This window comes from Vitis riparia, chromosome 17 (genome assembly GCF_004353265.1).
Source record: "Vitis riparia cultivar Riparia Gloire de Montpellier isolate 1030 chromosome 17, EGFV_Vit.rip_1.0, whole genome shotgun sequence".
In the NCBI taxonomy this organism is placed as follows: Eukaryota; Viridiplantae; Streptophyta; class Magnoliopsida; order Vitales; family Vitaceae; genus Vitis; species Vitis riparia.
Genome location: NC_048447.1, coordinates 15473435 through 15495390, shown reverse-complemented (window position 1 = coordinate 15495390; position 21956 = coordinate 15473435). Strand labels below are relative to the sequence as shown.

Here is a 21956-nt window from a genome sequence, read left to right as displayed (position 1 = left end):
ATGTTAAAAAAATATTATGTAGAATTTTAAAATACACTTAATATTAAAATTATTTACTGAATAATTATTTTTTATTTAAAAATGTATATAATTTAATTTGTATTTTTTTTGTATATAATTATTATACAAGACTTATGAATTTTGCATTTTTAATAATGCATTAAAAGGAATTTTTTAAAAAATAATATAATTAAGAGTAATCAATTTATTATACTTAATTAATTTATAAAAAAATTATTAAAATTAAAAGGATTGTAGTTGATGGAGTGCCAACTGCTATTCATAACAGGCCTCTCCCATACCAAACGGGTAGGGAGTGGTGAAATTCCCACAAAACTTAAATTTCAATCATTCCGTAATTTTGTTTTTAACAAGTTAATTGATAATCATTCGATCCATAAATATTGAGTCTGGATGGGCATTGGTTTTTACACTTGATTTTTTATTTTATTTTTTATTTGGTTAGACAGTGTTTTTTTAGAACATATATAAACTGTTTTCAACTATTTTTTAGGAGGCGTTTTAAAAAATCATAGCATGGAGATGATTGGAAAAAGAAAAGTATTATAGGTAAAAGTTATTTTTAAGAAATATGTAAAAGAAAATAGTTTTAAAATATTTGACACTATTAAGCAGACTCTTATCCTAGAAAATCTTGTAAAATTATTTTTTTTTAAACTATCTTCAAAAACTAACTAATTTTTTTAGTATTGTTTTCAAAAAGGGTCCAAAAGAGACCTCAATATATTAATGTCATTTGGATCAATAATGCATTAAAAATCAAGTATGTGTATTTGACTATTGGGCTATGTTAACCTATCAGAGTTCAATGGGATATCATCTTCGAAACATATGTTTTTTAAAAACAATTTCTATTCTTTAGAGTAGAAAACAGTTTTATAACTCTGTCAATAAATTTATGATAGAAAACAGTTTTTTAAGCATTTATTCGAAAAATGGATTGTTTTTTTAGAACGAATTTAAGGTAATTTCAATTTTTTTGTATAAGCTGAATAAAAATTAAAATATGAAGATACATTGGAAACAACACTTTCTTGAAAAATAAACCTAAGAAATTGTTTTATCGGAAGGGCATACTAGGAAGATGAAGAGATGAAGTTTGGAATTAAGTTATAGGGAAATTTAGCAAGAAGCTTTGGGTTGGAAAGATACTTGTCCTAGTAGGCCAAGGTGACAAGGTTTTGTTTTTAATGAAATTCACTTTTCATGCCTTTATTCCCTCCTTGTCTGGTCCCGAGAGGAATGATCGGTAGGATTGAAGGAATTTGGATGATATGTCCATGGTCTAGTGTTGGAGAGAGAGCCAGAATGAATCTCTTCACATAGGAGAAGGTTCTTTGAAGCTTCAATTTGGAGGCTTGGGCTAAAGCCCAAGCTAGTTGGACTATAAGCTAATTATTCCCAACAAGAATTATTCTAAAGATTATCTTTTGAGAATTGTTTTAAAAAACTTTTCTAAATAGATTCTAAGTTTCCATTAACTCAAGTAATTTTTTTTTAATTTATTTAATCTAGTCCTAAAATTTTACATGAACACAAAGGTTGCCACATACCCTAGCACATACAACATGCCTAGCTACTAGATCTAGATAGACATAATTAAAGGATAATTTGACAATTTAAAATACTACAACATAAATTTCTCATAAAAGTCATCAAGAAATAAGACAATCATATCATAATACAATACAAACTAAACATTGTTAAAATACAACACTTGTATTTTTAATTGTCAATCATAATGCGTTAAATAACAATGGTTGCTCATCTGAGGAAGATGCTTTGGGGTAATTCAAACATGACCTTCTAAAAGATGAAGTACTATCTAGAGGGCCTATTATTTCCATTTCGATGCATGCATTCTCTTCAAAATTTTGCTCAACCTTCAAAGGTGGAAGAGACATTCTAATATGCTCTAATTCCATGGTAATCTCTTTCATTGTAGGCCTTTTCCTTCCACTCAAGTTTAAGCATTGATATGCAAGGTAAGCAAGAGCCATGATCTCTTCTTTCTCTCCTTCCTTTACAACCCCAGCATCAAGAATATCAAATAGACGAGACTCTTGTAATGACAAAATAAAATGTGTTGCCAAACTTTTCTCTTCTTGTGATCTTGTTGAACAAATTGGCTTTTGTCCTGTTAAAAGTTCAACAAGAACAACTCCAAAACTGTATACATCACTTTTTTCAGTAAATTGACTTGATTGAAAATATTCTGGATCCAAGTAACCAAAAGTCCCATGTACAAGAGTAGTCAAGTGAGTTTGCTCTATAGAAATAGACCTTGATGTTCCAAAATCTGACACTTTTGCTCTATGTTTATCATCTAAAAGTATATTTGTAGACTTGATGTCTCTATGATAAATTGGTATTGAACACGCTGAGTGTAAATAAGCAAGTGCCCCAGCTACCTCGATCGCAATTTGTAGACGCATTTTCCATGAAAGTGGGAAGTCACTATCTTGATTGTGAATATGTTGGAACAAAGTTCCATTGGAAATGAACTCATAAACCAATAAAGGTACCTCTGTCTCCAAGCAACACCCCAAGAGCCCAACTACATTCCTATGATTGATTTGTGAAAGAATCACAATTTCATTAATGAAGTGCTCTATTTGGCTTTCATCAACTATCTTTGACTTTTTAACTGCAACAATTCTTCCATCAGTTAACATACCTTTATAAACTGTTCCTTGACCTCCTTGACCAAGAATTCGATCCAAATTGAAGTTGTCAGTAGCCTTTTCCAACTCCTTAGAAGTGAAAATTTTTGTTTTCTCAACAGCAACTTTGTCAGAAGAGATTTGTTGTTCCAACAATAGACCACCGTTTCGTTTAAAGAATCGTTTTTTAAGTCTAATCTCTTTTTTTTTCTTCACCACTTTGTACAAGCCAAAAGATCCAAGGAGTAGTAATAATGATCCACCACCAATGCTAAAACCTGCATTAGTTGGAGATAAATTAAAAAGAAAAAAAAAACACTTTATTATCTTAAATCAATGAAGAAAGTCAATAAACTAATGAATACTAGAATCTTCTTGAGAACACAAGGAATGAAATATAGTGAAATATAAATACTTTGTAACTGGTCATATATCCTCATCTTAGTATTTGAAAGAGCATGCTTAATAGTAGTTTAATCTTCCATAATTCCCAATGCAAATTTTACAATCAAGATCATGAGATACAGTACTATTGATTATTGTAATGTAAATTCTAGAATATGAAAAGAATTAGAACTTGATGGATCCAAAATTAAAACAAGATGTGGTTTCAAGCTTGAGACAAAGTTATTTATCGTAAGTTACATATTTTGATGGATTTAGGATATGATATGAAAAATTGAATATAAATTAAACCATGAAAGAAAAAGATCTCATTTACAATTAAGAAAATCATAGTAACTGTTGGGACGTCATTTGTTTTTATTTTTGGCTCTGGCCAACCATACCACCGAACTGTGCCAGACGGGGGCATCACAGCCGGAATGGGCCGGACCAAAGTGGTCTCCCCAGGATTCAAAGTTGGGTCCTATAGGCCTTAAGGCTTAGGACGTTGCCCTCCTGGTACCATCTACTAGCCCAATGGTACCAGGAGGGCAACGTCCTAAGCCTTAAGGCCTACAGGACCCAAGTTCGAATCCTGGGAGACCACTTTGGTTCGGCCCATTCCGACTGTGATGCCCCGTCTGCACAGTTCGGTGGTATGGCTGGCCAGAGTCAAAAATAAAAATAAATGACGTCCCAACAGTAACCATTATTTTTTTCAAATGAATTTTTTGATAGGCTAAAAGCTATTTGACATACTTAAAATAACGTGTTATCTAAAGAATAAATTTTAAGTTAATCAACAAAATGAATTGGAATGCACTAGTTGATCTACTAATTAAATAGAATTTACTAAGGATCAATACCAAATCATTAATATTTATAAGTTAAATATAAAACATCCCCGTGAACAAGAAATTTGGGCCTTATATATTAGCCTTATACTACAATGGGCATACACACATTGTAAGGTTGATGTCATGACCATCATCACACAACCTACCCTAGGGTATTGGGTGAAAAAAAACATGTTCTTGATGTTTGAAACTACCTAAAGGGGTTAATAGATAGTTTACTGATTGGATTCTAATTCAATAATTGAACATCACCTACAGAAAGTAAATATTCCACCAACCACACTAAAGAACACGTAGGCAAATGTGGAAATCTCTTTAAAAAAAACCACTTTCTTCAAGGGGAAAACTACTAGTCGTAGGTCACAAGCCAAATTCATTAAATTAATAAAATAGTGGAAGGTTTTGCCAAACTCCATACCTATTCCTCCGGGGACTTGCTTTGATCTACACTCAAAGTCTTTTCATGTCCTTGATGTGGCGATCACAATCACTTCATGAAGATGATACTTCGAAAACCTCTTTAGAGCATTTGACTCATACCAATTTCAAGACATGATTTCAACTTTGAGATCTTAAGGTAGTGAAGCATTATGAATTGCACACTAATATTTCTCTCAAAATTCTCTTATTTTTTTAAGGTTTTCATAGTAGAAAAAATGTTTATATCAAATCGAAACCTTGAATAGCATTAAAGTTGGGTCCACACCATGCTACAAAAAATTTGGCAAATAAAAAATAAAAGATGATAAAGTTTAAAAATTCCCCTAAGTGATCAATCCTTGGTGTGGTGGATCAATTGACCCTTCTTTGGAATGACAACAAAATACATCCTATTTGTAGGGCAATCAATCAACCTTGAGAAATGATCAATCAACCCTTTAAAAAAAAATGATTGAGTGATAAGGTTTGGTTAATCTCGATCTTTTTTCTTTTTTTTTTAAATAATCAGGAAACATTTCATGGCCAAGCCCTTAGGACACAGGGACCCAAACCTTAGGGTGCTGACCGCACCCGTAACAACTAGCAATAGGTAAATCAAGGTATTTAAGCATTGGCAGAATTCGAAGCTAGGACCGTGCTCCTCTACCACACATCCTAGCATTCACCCTAACCAATTAGGCCACCCTGGCATGCTTTAATCTCGATTTTGATGATAATATAACAAAGTTTGAAACTAATGATTTATCTTAAGTGTGTTTAGACAAGAATACTCTTAAAGTGGCAATCATACATAAAGATAAATCGGGTCAAAGGAAAATCAAGAAGAATGAGCATACCTCAAAAAAATATCAATCAAGACCATTTCTTAAGTGTGATCAAGTAGCCACGGTTTGGTTAATCTCGATTTTGATGATAACAAAATAAGGTTTGAAACTAATGATTTATCTAAGTGTGTTTAAGCAAGAAGGTTTTCAAAATGTGATAATCATAAAGATAAATTATGTCAAAGAAAAATCAAGAAGAAAGAGAAAACCTCATAAAATAAATAAAATAAAAAAAAAACCAATCAAGACCATTTCTATAAGATCTTTTTGTAAGGTTATTAACGCACCAGGACCATGCATTTAATTTACTTAAGCACCTAAAATCATCTAAGTACTAATTTGTCTTCAATTCTTTTATAAATTGGATAAAAAAAAATTGAAATGAGGAAAAACCTAAATTTCAATGTAGTTAAAATATGTTTAAAGGTTTTTTAAAGATTGAGGAGCTATTAGCCAAGGTTTACCAACCTTAATTTAGTCTTAAAAATGTGTTTTCAATGTAACTGATTGAGGTATAGGAAACTGGTTCAACTGTTTAGGCTCAACCAGTTGAAGGGAGTAAAAATGCTAAAAATTGGTAGAACCTTATTTCAACTAGTCCAAGCCTTAATTGGTCAAGGCTAAGCATCAATCAGTCAAGGCTAAATCTCAACCGGTTAAGCAACCAATTGAGGTTTCAATTAGGCTATGGTAACCCTGATGGCTAGCAGCTAGTCGATCGATTGATCCACTAGTTGAACTCAAACCGTGTCTAATGGCTAGTCTAAGCTTCCAACTCCTATTTAGAAGCTCCAACTTCTTGCATTGATGGAAGACAAGTTTTAAATCATTCTTAAATGTTATTTGAACCTTAGGGGAATGCTTTTAGAGTACACTTGCTTTCAAACTTGCATTTCATCTTAGTAAACTATTCAACCTTAGTTTCTTTGTATTTCATTGTACTAAATTATAACTTAAAAGTTTTATTCTTATCAAATTTTTTATTGTATACCTTGTGAGGAGAGTTTAAGTGTGAGATATCACTTGAAGGAAAAATTTAAGTGTAAGATATCACTTAGGATTTACCAAGTATGGGGTATCACTTGGAAAGTTCAAGAGTGAGACATCTCTAGAAGAAAATTGTGAGTGCCTATTGGAGCTAGTTAATTCAAGTGTAAAACTTGAGGGCTTGGTTTAAAAGTCTTAATATAATGGAATCTAAAGCTTAGGATTAAAGCTAGATCAGGAAAATGTATGTAAGCCAGATAAGGTTGAACCACTATAAATCTTGAGTTTGCATTTCTCTATTCCCTACTCTCTTTATTTATATACAATTATTCTTTATTATTTTTATCATTTTTTGTTATTTATTTGTCTCTTATATTTATCATAGTTAATATTTGTTAGAAAGTCTCAAATTCCTAATCAATATAATTTTTTTTTATAAAGAATATTTTATAGAATATTTATTATATTCATATATCATCATAATATTAGATTTAGGAATATCTCTATAAATATTCTAGGTCATAAGAGAAAAAAGTTATGAGATGAAGATGGACTTGTAAAGAATATATGAAGTGGATAGAAATGTGAGGAAGAATAGGACATACCTAGTGGAGTAAAATGACACATTGTTCAAGGTGTAGATACAAGGAGTGAGGAAACATGAAATGTTTTAGGAACTCAATAATTGTATCAATTTTTTGTCATTTGTAATATTCTTTATGATATAATGGAATGATTCTCTCTCATTCATGAATATAAGTATGGTTGGTCAAACCATATTAAAACCCCATGTACTTTTGTGTGGGTTGTTTTTATCTTTGTGTTATTAAATTAACATTGCTTGCATGAAAGCTTCTGTTGGTACAACGATGATTGCTATAATTTGTAAAAAGATATCGACCAACACCAATTCAACCCCCACCCCTTTAGGTGTTTGCCTTAGGTTGATATAGATAGAATTCTAACAATATTTTTAGGAAGTTCAATATATAAATGAAAAGTTGTGATTGATAAGTAGATGAGAACCAAAATAAATGCTTGAGAATATATAATAGCATGAAATTATGTGGAAAAGAGTTCAATGAGTTCTACAATAATGAAAGTATTTTCAAATACTACACAATTAAGCATAGTCCACAATAAAATGATATTGCAAGACAAATGAATGGAACTCTATTAGAGAAGCACAAAATATGTTTTCAAACATTCCAAGGCTTTTGTAGGACTTTTGTGTCATGGTAGTTAAATCAACTTGTTATCTTTTGGACCTCTTTAATTTTTATTGATTGTAGGACTCTTGAAGGGTTATGGTTTGGTTCTCCCACAAATTATACAAATTAAAAAAAAATGTCCTACTTATTCATGTAAATGAAGGCAAGTTGGAACTAAGGAAAAAGAAGTGTATGTTTTTCATATGTGCAAATGGTGTAAAAGGTACATGTTTCAAAATCCTCTAAAGTAAATAATTCCTTAATGTGAGAAAAAATGTGGAGCTTGAGCATTAAGTTTTAAGAAATATAGGACAAAAAAGTTTAGAAAAGTTAAATAAAGAAAAGGTGTAAGATCTTGATGATAAAGAAAATACACCATAAAATCACAACAATACATTTTGACAAACACAAAAGGAGGAGGCAAATTAGACCATCTTAGAGGTAAGTTAATGATGATTTTGTTCCTTACACACTTAGTGTGAAAGACATTAGTAAAAGGATCATTATAATAGAGAGTACTACATACATGACAACTAAATTTGTTCTTTTGTTTGAACTTAAATAGTAACTACATACATTATCTAAAGGCCTTGTAGGGACGTGGGAGTGAAATGACATAGAAAACTTTCAAATCAAAAATAAAAAACACAAAAAAAATACATAATAATTTATGTGGTTCAACTGAAATCCTATATTCATAGACAAAGATGATAAAAAAACTCACTATTATTCAAGGATATTACAATCTTAGAACTTTTATCTTAAAACCCTAAATATATTTGAAAAAAAAAACTCTATTTCAATCAAAATTTCTTCCTATATGTTTCTTGATTAATATATATATATATATATATATATATATATATATATATATATATATAAGACTCAGATTGAAATGATCGATCTTACGCCTCCCAACTTTTTCTCTAGTTGTGGGAATCAATACAAGCTCAGCCTAATCCAATTCTAATTATTAGAAATGATTAATAAGTAGTTTCTCATAACTCTAAATCTTCAATCAAAAAATCAAGAAAAGAGGAATTAATAAAAGGCATGATGATAACTTACGTCTAGAATTAAGTTGGAGCACAACATGCCAATATATGTCAATAACTCGATTAAAACCTAACTTTATTACTTTCTCTTCTTCTTTTTTTTTTTTTCGTTTTGAATTACGAAGACATTAAAATAGAGGAAATGTTTTTAATGATGTATTACGAAAACATAAAAATAAAGGAGATGTTACCTAGAATTAGAGGTCTTGACGACCTATCCTTTGTGATGCAATAGTACTCAGTATGATAACTTCGATAACTTTGATTGTCGAATATGTAACTATAATCACATGTCTCCAGACAGTTGGCACATTCTTTGACAACTAGAACACCAAAGAGCATAAATAATATTGAAATCCATTAATAAGAATTTTGAAACTATAAATCATTAGAGGAAAAGAGGAATTGAGTTTGAAATTTGTTAATTTGATAATTTTTTTATTAGTGTTTAATAAAACGTTTGGACAAAGTTATCCTATTTCACATATTCTAAGGCTAAAAGTATTTTTTAAAAACATTATCAAACAAATTAATATAATTAGATTAATAACTAATATGTTTTGTTTAAGTTTAATAGATTTCAAATATTTTAAAATAAAGTTAATCATCTTTATCATAGTATAAAATAAGTAAAAAATAAAAATTTAATGTTTATCTAAAATTTGAAGTCTCGAATGGGATATATGACATTTTTGTATCTAGATCATCTAAATAAAGTTTACGCTCCAACACCCAAAATTTTGTGCACGTAACAAGTCTGTCTACATATATTGAGAAAGATAGCCTAAGGACAACATGAAAGACCAGGTATTACAACCCATCAAAAAAGAAGGGATTCACCAAGACATCTAGACCTGGAGATATGTTTGATTTCAAAAGGCACTAAGAAGAAAATACATTAAAAATAATTATTTTCTCATGTATGTTTACATTATGAAAATTATGGAAAAAAATGAAATATAATTAAAATTAGTTTAAAAGCTTATACATTTTTAAATTATTTGATATTTATATTAAAAAATTAAAATAAGTAGAATGAGATTGAAATAACATAAAAAATAATAATAATAATTTTTTGATTTTAAATTTATTTTTTATTTATTTTTCTACTTTTCATATTTGTTTTCATTTTCCAATTAGTTGTTATTTTCCTTCAAATCTTCAGGAAACCTTCTGCTTCATAGCCTAGAAAGAACATGGGGGTCATGCATTTGAGAGGAAATCATGGATTACAGCCGATCAAGAAAGAAGTGCATACCATGATCACATCCATCGTGAAGATAAGGGTTGCCTTCGTAACGCGATGGGCAGCCACAAGAAGAATGAACATAAGATCCAATCGACAAGCTGTAGTAATCGGAGCCGTTACAAGAAGAGTTGGCGTTGTCCCCTTCTTTTATCATCCACAACAACGATAACGCAGCATACTTCACACTAACATCCTCCAGTTCAGTGAAGTTGCGAGAAAACCAGTCTCTGTCCACCAAGAAGGCATGAGTGGAGGTAGAGTGGTTGTTTCCTTCATCATCTAGGGTAAACTTCACACTGTAGGTGCTCAGATAGTAGCTATCTATGGTTGGAATTGTGGTTTGGCAACAGTTGATGCCATAGCAACCTTGATCAGGAAAACTATCGCTGCAATTAATGGAGGTGCAACCTGCCCAGATTTTCTCATGCTCCATGAGTTTTGCATGGCCACAACCCAACACCACGAATATATTATCGAGCGTCGAGAACAGAAACGGGCTTTGGTCTAAATGAATACTTGTCTGCAAGTCGCTGCTCCCTTTCTGCTGATCATAGGAAGCTATGGGACTATAAACTGTCACTGTTTGGTGTTCCAGTGATACATTCAGCAGCTCCAGGTTGAGTTTAGTAGGGTTTAAGAAGGGTTTTGCAGCACCGGAAGTGTTGCTGCAATTTACTGAGTACCACTCGTTCAGATAACAGCTCTCCCCGATCCCAAATGGGAAGGGAATGACAACGTTTCCGCATCGAGACTGACAATTTGGCTTTACCAGATATTCAAGTGGTGTTGATGCTTCAGCTGTTAAGCATAGGCATAGGCATAGCAAGCAGATGATGAGCAGAAGAACCAACTTCATAACCATTTCTTCGTTGATTTTGGGTATTTTGGAATACAGAAGATGATCAATGATATTATACAAGAGAAAAAGAACCTCTATCCTGCCCTTTTAAATTGAGTTGAGATCAACTACCATTCAAAAGATATTTTCCAAAAAAGAAAAGTCAATTCCCTTATTGTATGATATCATGCATAGTCGTGGAAGCAAAATAAATTTAAGTTTGTTGACTTTTCCATTTGTATAGTACACAAGGAAGAACATCATGGACCACTTCTAAGATTCATTACTTTGACACGCTACTCAACACTTTCCCACCCATTCTACGCACTGTACTAAAGCGCGCTACTTTCCACGTTTAGCTTGCGTACGGACCTTACTCTTGGGAATACGGGTATGGAATAATGGAATTTTGAAACGGGATATAACAAATATTTGATTTTCAATTTCAGTGAAAAAGACAAAGGATAAAAGATGGTATTATCATTTCATTATTTCCTCGAAAGAAACTATCTTTGATTCAAGGGATTAAAAGACTAAGGGTTTGTTCCCTTTTTTCTCAAGTCTTAAAGCAATTTGTTATAAGACTTCAATCATTTTTAGGGTCGATTATTTTTTAAGATAGGTGATTAAAAGAGTGCAATTAATTTAGAGAGTTGGATCATGTAAATAGTCAATTTAAAAATAAATCATATATGTCCGAAATTCAATTTAACATAATGTTAACTTTAGCCCAATGCAAACTATTTTTTCATATTTGGGTTAAAAAAAATGTATAAATAAGACCCAAGTTGGGTTTGATTGGATTGAACATGCATAAGTTATACTTCTAACATTTATGGAATTTTAAACATAATTATCAAAAAGTAAAATTTTTCTAACTTTTATATTATCAAAAAGAAAATTATATTTTTCTTCGTTCTCTTTTCAGTCTTTTAACCTTATTATAATACCCAAATTTAATTTTTCATACAAAATAAAGCCATGCATATTCATTTTTGAAAATTGGAAATAAGTCTTATTTAAAAAAAAAATTAATCAAACTACATTAATTTTATTCCATTTGAATGAGAAATAAATTTAGTATAAATTAGTAAAGTTGTCATTTAGAAAAAAAGAAAAAAGAAAAAAGAAAAAATGGATATGATTGAAATAGGTTTTTTTGTTTTTTTGTCAATTTTACTTTTGCATTTCAAAAAATTTAGATCTAAATTATTTTTTTCATATATTGTTACTGAAAAATGAAACCAACAATATAAAAAGTCACTCAATTAGATGAGAAACTATTCTAAAATAAATATACAAAATTTCAAATCAAAACCAAATTTTTACCACCATGCAGCTACTACTTTTATGTCACAGTCGATCATCAGATTTTGAATAAAATTAAAATTCATGAAATTTATAATAGAAATGAATTTACAATGAATTTTTTAAATTCAACTTCTTGTGATACAATAAAATCAAAATAAATTAACAATTATCCATTGCAGTGTTTTTTTTTTTTTTAATTAGAGCTCAAAAACATAATTTGCTTATTCATTTAAATATCTAGTGAAGTCATCAATTTCAATTACTTTTACAAATAAAAAGTTAGAATTTAATAATTATTCCCAAGTTAGGAATCTAAAAATTAATGAATTAATCCCAACAATGAAAAATATATTTCAATCACATATATAAGATATACAAATCCGAAGACACGTAACATAAAAACAAGTGTTCACTTTCAAAAGAAAATTCATGTTTTTTATTGATCAAAGATAATTAGAAATCTTAATTATTACCTAATTATCAATTTCCAGTTAAATAAAAAATTAATTATTATAAATTTTTTATTGAAATAATAAATTATGATATTTTAGGATATTTTGAAATATGTTAAACTATTTTTAAAAAAAAAATTATTTGTTTTCAAATTAAAAGTAGAAAAATAATAATTAATTTTATAAACGGTGTTAACATGTAAAATAAATAGATTTAACATTTAAATATTATTAAATCAAATAACTTAACACTTCCAAACACATATATAAAACAAACAACTTCAACATTTAATGATATTAACTTTGTTCAGATTTAAGTGATATTAACTTCCCCTTAAAAATAAAAATAGAATAGCTTGTCATTTCCTTCAATTGATTGTAGAGTTTTTTCTTTTTCTTTTTCTTTTTTTTTTAATAATCTCAGTTGACAAGTCTAGTCTACTATATACATACATAAAATAGCTTGTCATTTCCTTCAATTGATTGCAAAGATTTTTCTCCTTCTTTGTTTGTTTTTCCAATCTGACTAGTCTGCTACATGTTACATCTATATATAATTTCCAAAGATGGGGTAAATGCTTGGAAGCCAGTCATCTTGTATTGTATCAGTGTCATATTCAAGCAACGAGATGGGTGATTTCTAGGCATTTGACTTGTCTATTGATTTTTTTCTTCTAATTTCATTTGACAAACTACTGTCACATCAATCAAATTCAAAACAAAAAATCTCTCTCATCTCGGATCATAGAGTTGAGAAACAGCAAGTAATTTCCAGCCCATTCAAAATTATTCAACTTATTAAGCTTTGATTTATTCCCAAATTAAATCCTTTAAGCTTATGTTTGGCTTTTAGAAAATTTCAAAAAAATTTAATGGAAAAAGATAGAAAGAAAAAATGAGGAAAAAAAAATTTAAATTAATAAAATATTTTTATCCATTATTTTAAATTCATTTCACCTATGTTTCCCTCTTCTACATAAAAATCAAATAATTTAAAAATATATACAATTTTAACTAATTTTATTTTATATATATATATTGTATTTCTTCATGTGAAACCATGAGAGAATCATTTTTTTAACATTTATTTTCTTTAATCATTTATTAAGATGACCAATTAAAAATGCTAGCAACCCTTCCCCATTATTTGCATGTTCAAGGGCAAAATTTACAACCAAGAGTTACTCTTTATCCAAACACACAGCCCAACTAATGTGTGATCTTTCAAAAAGTAAATGTCATTTAGTAGGTTAAAGCAAGTTATGCCCCAGAATAAGTTGCTTCCACTAGATTATTACTTGGAAAATTCTAGTAATCAAACTAAAATAAGTTATCATTGGACTCTATCTTATACCAACTCTACTTGATTATCTATGGGTATATTTGATTCTCATAAAATTCATGGGAAAATGTGAGAAAAATAATGTAGAAAGAAAAAGTGTAAGAAAAAAAATAAAAAATAAATTTAAGGTCAAAAAATTATTTTTATATGATTTTTAAACTTATTTTACTTTTTTTTCCCATTATATGAAAATTAAATTACTTTTATGAATTATATAAAATTTAAATAATTTTAAAATATAAAAATTTATAATTAATATTAATTATATTTTATTTTATTTCATATTTTTCATAATGAAACCAAATACAAAAAAATCATTTTCTTAACATTTTTTTTCTTTTCTTAATATTTTCAAATAATCAAATATAACCTAAATTTATTTTCATCTTATTTCCTTAGTATTTTTTTATAACCAAATTTTCAATGCTCACCCTACCTAGCCACCATTAAAAATTTTATATTGTATTTAAAAAAAAAATTACTGATCCTAAAATAAATATAATTTATAAAATATGTAAATAAAATTTTCATAAATTTTATATTTTCTTTTAGGAAGTTAAAAAGTCAGCGAGTGGATCTTTGAAAATAACCTATCTTCCCTTTCCCATAAACATCTTCATTTCACGTTTGAATGACTTTTCTTCTTCTTCCCTTTTTTTTTTTTTTTTTTGTGTGTGTATGTGTGTGTTTTACTCTCATGTCAATCCGAATGAATCATCTTTTCAACGGAGGTAATGCCTGTTAGGTAAAAGAATAACAAGTTATAAATTCTGTCTCGAAAAGAATTTGTCCATTTTTCGGGGTCTTTACTAGAGGATTAGGTAAAGGGTTCTTTCCATCACCGTTGGAAAAAAGAGGCAACGTGGTATTTAGTCCTTCTATAATTCCAATTTTGACGGGTCGGTTCGTGGTACAAGTTCTAGTGAAAATTTGTAACAGTCCAATAAAAAATTAGAAATAATATCATTTAGAAAATTTCAGCCAGTGGATCTTTGAAAATAGCCTACCTTCCCCTTCCTTTCCCAGAAACATCTTCATTTAGCGTTGAATGGCATTCTTCTTCTTCTTCCCTTTTTTTTTTTTTTTGGGAAAGAGAGACCACGTTTTTACAAGTCAGTCCATGCATGGTACAAGTTCTAGTCCACGCATAGAAATATTATAAGAATCTAATAAAAAATTAAAAATAATGTCCTTTCTTCCATCATGTTAATTTTATGTCCAAATCTTCTTGTCAAATCAGGATTAAGTGGAGTTCTACTTTGCTTTTAAAGTCCTAGCTTGTCTATTGGCTGGGCGGCTGGACCAAGTTGCCCAGAACATTCATCAGGGCAAGAATTTTTGTGACAACCATGTTTTCCGGATAGATACGATTGATAATTGGGCTAACATTCAAAGGTAGAGAAAGATGTTAAATTATTATGAAGACTATTTTTACTTGTCAACAACAAAAATACTCTGCCCTTCTTTTTTAAAACCTATGTAGGATCCTTTGTTGCCCGCCTTTGAACCATTTTATGAACTTATAAGATAGTAAAAATTTTAGATATTTTAATATCTTAATTGAAATAGGAAAATTAAAATATTTTTATGGAATTTTAAGATAAAATTTTACCATCCAAAAAGCTTAAAATTTGAGATAATAAAAATTTCTAAATCCATCAAGTTTAAAAATCATTTCCTTTTTAAACTAAGACTTCTATTTTATATGAAAGCAAGTATTATTTTTTGTTTTCAAATTTTATTTTAAAATTTAATGAAAATAAATAAATTTAGTTCAAAGGATAATTTTTTTTCTTTCATTTTTAATTTTATCTTAAAAAAATATTAATCTATTTTTATATTTATTGAATTTTTTAAAATTTGAAAATAACATTTAGCACTTATTTTTTTATTGTCATTTATTAAAATGTTTGAAATATTTTGATGAGGAAAAGAAGTAAGTTGTAGATAAACACTCAAATTTCTTCCTAATTAGTTGTCTTGTATACTCTTTATACAGTCTATTCAAATGTTTCATGCAATTAACATAACTATCTTTTACAGATGTTCCGTTCCCTATATTTAAATATTGGCACAAACATGTTAATCATGTTGTCCAATGATTTGATATAAGGAATCAATAGGTCAGTTACTTCCAAAGAAGAGACATTGTACATTAGCGGTGATTAAAATGTTTAAGACTTACCAAAAGGATGAACTATATTGAGCCTATTAATAATAATGCAAAATTTAGAAACGGTGAGTAATTCCCAATCCATTCAAAATTATTCAACTCATTAATCTTTACTTTATTCATAAATTAAATCCTTTAAGACTACCTCTACTTCTCAAAAAAATTGAGAGAAAATGTGAAAAAAGAAAAGTAGAAAATAATTAGTATAAGAAAAGAAAAAGTGAAAACCAATAAAAAAAAATTAAAATCAATAAATTATTCTTATATATCATTTTAAACTCATTTTACTTATTTTTCTCTTTTATGTAAAGATTAAAAAAAAATGTATGAAATTTTAACTAATTTTAATTATATTTAATTTTTTTATATTTTTTCTAATAAAATCAAATATATACAATCATTTTCTCTAATTTTTTTTAATACTTTTCAAAAACCAAGCATTATCTCAATAATCAAATAGTAATCATTTATTAAGAATACCAACTAAGAATGCTACCAACCCCATAGCCACTATAAGCAATGTTGAAAGGCAAAATTTACATCCCTGAATTACTCTCTATCCAAACACCCAACTAATATGTGTTCTTTCTAAATGAAAATATCATATAGTAGGTTGAAGGAAGTTATGTCTCAAATATGGATAAGTGACTTCCATACTGTGAATAGGTTATTACTTAGAAAAATTTGTTAATCTCACTAAAATAAACTATTGCACTAATCAAACTCCAATTTACCATCCCTTTTATGTTAATCTCATGAACTTAAGAAAAAATAAATTAAAGATTAGGATAAGAATGTTAACAAGATAGATTCAGGATGGATTATGCGTTCAAAACTGGAAAAGTAAAAACAAAAAATGAATTAAAATATTTTTAAAATTTTCTATAAATTAGGGGTGAAAAGGAATTTTGGGTAATCGATTTGTGGTTCCTTCAAATCCATTTTATTATAAATAAAAAAATAAAAAAATTTAGACGAGCCTACGTATCTTTGAAAATAACTCTCTTCTATACATTTTTAGACGATTAGGTAAAGGGCTCTTTTCATCACCGTTGGAAAGAAAGACAACGTAACATTTAATCATTCAATAATTCCAATTTGGTTAAGTCAGTTTGTGGCACAAGTTCTAGTCCACACATAGAGATATTGTAACAGTCAATAAAAATTAATAAGTATATCATTTCTTCTATGCATGGCCAAATCTACTTGTCAAATTAGGATCAAGTGGAGTTCGACTTTGCTTTTCAAGTCCCAACTTGTCTATTGGCTTGACAGCTGGACCAAATTGCGCAGAAGATTCATCAAGGCAAGAATTCTTGTGACAATTGTATTTTATGGATAGATACGATTGATAATTGGGCTGACATTTAATGGTAGAGAAAGATGTTGAATTATTGTGAAGACTATTTTTACAAGTCAACATCCAAAAATACTCCTTCTTTCTTTTTTTTTTCCCCCATTTTTAAGGACCTATGTAGAATCCTTTGTTGCCGGCCTTGAAATGTGAAGATGGTCACAAGAAGTAAATTTGAACCATTTGATGAACCAATAAGATGGTAAAATTTTTGGGTATTTTAATATCTTAATTGAAATAGGAAAATTAAAATATTTTGGTTGAATTTTTAGATAAAATTTCATTATCTCAAAAATGTTAAAATTTGAGATAATAAAAAAATTTTGATACCTCAAAATTTTTAAATATTTTTTAAAATCATTACCTTATAAAACTAAGCCTCTAAAGGTTTTTCTATTTTATATGAAGGTAATTATTAATTTTTTTCAATTTTATCTTAAAATCCAACTAAAAAACTAAATTTCAATTCAAAGGATATTTTTTTTCTTCCATTTTTTATTTTATCTTAAAAAATAGCATTCTATTTTTATATTTATTGAATTTTAAAAATTTTAAAAATAAAATTTAACACTCGGTTTTTTTATTGTCATTTATTAAAGCGTCTGAAGTGTTTTAATGAAGAAAAGAAGCAAATAAGTTGTAGAAAAATACTCAAACTCTTTTCTAATGAGTTGTCTTGTACACTCTTTGTATGATTATTTTAAATATCTTATACATTTAGTGCATTTAATATTCAACGACTACTTAATCAGTCGAACCAGAACTCGATTGATCGATACCTACTTTTATCATTTGGAGTGTCTAAGGATGGTTTTCTATATATTGAGAGCTCTATGCATTTTTGTTAAAAAAAGAACACTTAGATGAAATAGTCTAGCTATTCTTTTCTCTCTTTCAAAACTTTCAAACTCTAGTGTGTTAATTATTCCAATTGTCAATCCATCCTAGTGCACCCATTGGATGCACCCATTTGAGTTCACCCTAACTTTTATTGTATTGAGCCCTAATTGAGCTCAATAAAAATTAAATTTTAAAAATTATAAAAAAATCATTTATAATATTTGTTAAAGAAATACTTTATAAGTGATTGAAAAAAAAAAAAAACAAGTTCTAAAGAAAATACTTCTACCAAAAATTTTGAAAAGAAGCACTTCAATTGAAATAATTTTCCATTAAAATACTTTTATACCGAAGTTTTGATTAGAGTAGACACGGGACACAAACATCCCTTAGTTCTAAAATTATTATTGGCATAGAGATGAGAATTCACAAATATTACAATAGAAATAGATTGTATTTGACGGTAATTTTAGCAAATATTTTTAACATTTATAATACTTGAAACATAAAAAAATTTAAATATTAAAAAAGTTATAAACACTTTTTTAGAATTACTGTCAAACGACTTGTCATTTCCTTCTATTGACAAAGAATTTTTTTTTTTTAATAATCTCGGTTGAAAATCCTGCTACATGTTACATTTATATATAAAATTCAAAAGAGCATGGGCAAAATGCTTGGAACCAGTCATCTTGTATGTATCTGTGTCACATTCAAGCAACAAGATGAGTGGTTCCAAGGCATTTGCCCAAGTCTTTTAAATGTAGTGAATTTTTCTTCTGATTTCATTTGACAAGTCTACTACTACATAAATCAAATTCAAAACAAAAACATCTCTCTCATGTCTAACCATAGGGTTGAAAAGCCATAAGTAATTCCTAACCCATTCAAAATTAATCTTGATTTATTCCCCAATTAAATCCTTTAAGATTGACTACGTTTAGTTTTCGAAAAATTTGAGAAAAAATATAAAGAAAAAAAGTGGAAGGACAGTAAAAAATTCATTTTAAATTAATAAATTATTTTTATATATCACTTTAAATTCATTTAACTTATTTTCCCTTCGATGAAAAAATTAAAATATATGAATTTTTAATAAATTTTAATTATACTTGATTTTGTTTTATATTTTCTAAACTAAGAGTGCTAGCAACTCCACAACCGTTCTAAGCAATGTCCAAAGACAAAATTTACAAGCAAGAATTACTCTTTATCCAAACATCCAACTAATTTGTGTTCTTTCAAAATAAAAATATCATTTAGTAGTTTGAAACAAGTTATGCCCCATATATGAATAAGTTATTTTCATAAATTAAACTCATAAACGTAAAAAGACAAATTCGGGATGGATTATCTTATCCCAACTCTATGATTACCTCTATATATTTTCATCTTCTTCCCAAACCCATATTGGGCTTTCACAACAGTTCCACCTAGCCATCATTAAAAATTGTATGTTATATTAAAAATAATTTAATTATATTAAATAAATACAATTTCTAAAAAATATAAATACAAAAATAAATTCATACTTCTATTTTATGTGTTCAAAATGCGAAAAGTAAAAATAAAAAATAAATTAAAAAAATAATACAAGTTCTAGACGATTAGGTAAAGGGCTCTTTTCATCACCATTGGAAAGAAAATGTTGTATTTAATAATTCTATAATTCCTACTTTGACAAGTCAGCTCGTGGTACAAGTTCTATAGTCTATAGTCTATAGTCCTGACATTGTATATAGACATAGCCGCCCTCCGGCCCCTTGTCCCCATGCCGTTCCATTGGTGTATAGCGAAAAATGTTGAAAATGTTTTTGTTGATTGTGTGGTTCCATATTCTTGCATGGACTCAAAAACCCAGAACTTGAATAGGTTGTGAGGTGGTTGTCTTGGCATTTATCATATTGACTGGTTCAAGAGCCTTGTCTGAATTTGATCTTTCTGTTTGCTTGTTGGAGATGGCATGCTTTTGTGTCCGTTGATTTAGAGAATTGTCAACCCTTGATTCAAGGGAAATTGATTGTATGGTAAAAAATATTGAAAGCTTACTTACTCCATCTGAATCAAATTCTGATTCAGATTCATGATTTGATCAAGGATGAAAATATTGGTAATTACAGATATATCGGTACTTCGATTTTACGGATATATCGACGGATATTTTGAAAAAAAAAATATCGATAAGCTTAAAATTGTTAAAAACTCATGAAAATGTAAGGAAAACCTTATAATAATATAATTAGAAGTATAATAGACATTTTAAAGTTATTTTATTGAAAATTTTGATATATGTATAACATGATTTATCATATTTGATAATAATATCGTATGCATCGATAAAAATATAAATTTTATAAGTGTACATTTATTATTAAATTATATATAATATTATGATATTTGATTATAATATATCGAATTTTAAAATATATATTAATATTAAAATATGATCCATTTAATTCAATTGTATTAAACAATATAAAATAAATTATGATATATATATAATTTTTTAATATTTAATTAATTATTAATGATATTAAAAACATTATGAAGAAAATTATATAATTTTTATATTTTTGGTAATTAATTAAAAGAAAATTTGCATTTAATTATAAAATAATTATAATTAATTTGTTCTTTAAAATATTCTTTTAATATTTTCTTTATATAATGAGTTTAAGTATATATAAGTTTAGTGCAAATTATATAATAAGGGCAAGTTAGCTCAGATAGCAAGTGGAGTGAACCCCAAAGGGTTTGGGGTTCAAATCTCCTCGGAAGTAAAAGAGAGGCGCACTGTAGTGATACTGTAGGGCATTAATAACTTATTAAATATTTCTTTAAAAAAATACTATAATTGATATTTCAACATAATAAATTATTTTTAAAAATGTTTTATAAAATTTATCAAATATTTATTTTTTATTTTTTAAAAAACACTTTTTAGAACTACCTTAAATAGGACTCTTAGTTGAACTTAATATTATAGAAAGTTGGTTTTGCTCACTCTTCATTAGTTTTTTAAATGATATTTATTTATTTTATTCCTTTTTTTTTATTAATTTAAATCCTACTTGAGAGATTTTATTAAAACAAATTTTAAAAATCAAAATCAAATTCTACTTTAAAAGGTTGTTTGTGTGTAACTCTTCTACATATATCATAAGGATAAGATTCTTTAATGTAAACTTATGCCTTTTAACATAATTGATTATATATATATATATATTTAAAAAAGAAATACTTAAACTTTATAAACTGAAATATATTTATATTAAATTAAAATTTTAAAATGTCAAAATCACCATTTTTTTAATTTTAATAAAAGCATTTTACCCAATCATACAATACAAATAATTACATCAATAACAAAAAAAAAAGGAAAAATAAATGGTCCCATATAAAAAAAAAATTTGAAAGAGGGAGGATATTCCCCTTTTGCATCAAAATGAAAAATAGTTAATAATGGAGCCAAATAAATGAGAAAAAAACGAAAACAAAAATTGTCATCCACAATTAGAACTAGAAGATTTTCTATTTTAAAACCCTTCAATTAATAACTCCCAAATTAAATTTACTTAAAAATTATATTAAAAATAAATTGAAGATTTAAATTAGGTGATTTTAAGGCCTGCTCGATAAAACTTAATGTTTATTATTTAATAAGTTAAGTTAAATTATATTTAATTTATTGATTTAAAACTGATTACTTAATTTTTAGGTTAAATATTAAGGTTGTTTGATAAAATTAATTTAAAAATTATTTTAAATCATTAAATTAACATATTTATATTTATAAATTATAATTAAAAGAAAAAAATCGTGGAAATAATTAGGATAAATGAGGATAAAAAAATATATAAAAATATGAACATAAGAATAAGTTAATTATTTTTATTTATTATTTAAATTATTTATTGTTTTAATTTATATCATTATTTTATCTCATAGATAGAT

The 21956-nt window shown here is 27.7% G+C and overlaps 1 protein-coding gene across 1 annotated transcript; it reads right to left on the bottom strand.

Moving 5' to 3' along the window:
- Positions 1–1757: 1757 nt before the first annotated feature.
- LOC117904154 (wall-associated receptor kinase-like 1) lies at positions 1758–10554 on the bottom strand. The gene is made up of 3 exons (XM_034816668.1): positions 9702–10554; positions 8635–8766; positions 1758–2962 (listed from the first exon to the last, which is right to left on the bottom strand). The coding sequence occupies exons 1-3, from the start codon at positions 10552–10554 to the stop codon at positions 1758–1760; spliced, it is 2190 nt and encodes a 729-aa protein (XP_034672559.1).
- Positions 10555–21956: the final 11402 nt, after the last annotated feature.

Bases quoted from the DNA above. Each gene is read 5' to 3' on its own strand.
- LOC117904154 (XM_034816668.1), bottom strand. From the start codon at position 10,554: ATGGTTATGAAGTTGGTTCTTCTGCTCATCATCTGCTTGCTATGCCTA. The intron at 8,767-9,701 runs GTATGCACTTCT...TTGGTGTTCTAG, and splicing joins TCACGATGGATGTGATCATG to TTGTCAAAGAATGTGCCAAC. The intron at 2,963-8,634 runs GTAACATCTCCT...CAACTAATGCAG, and splicing joins GTCAAGACCTCTAATTCTAG to GTTTTAGCATTGGTGGTGGA.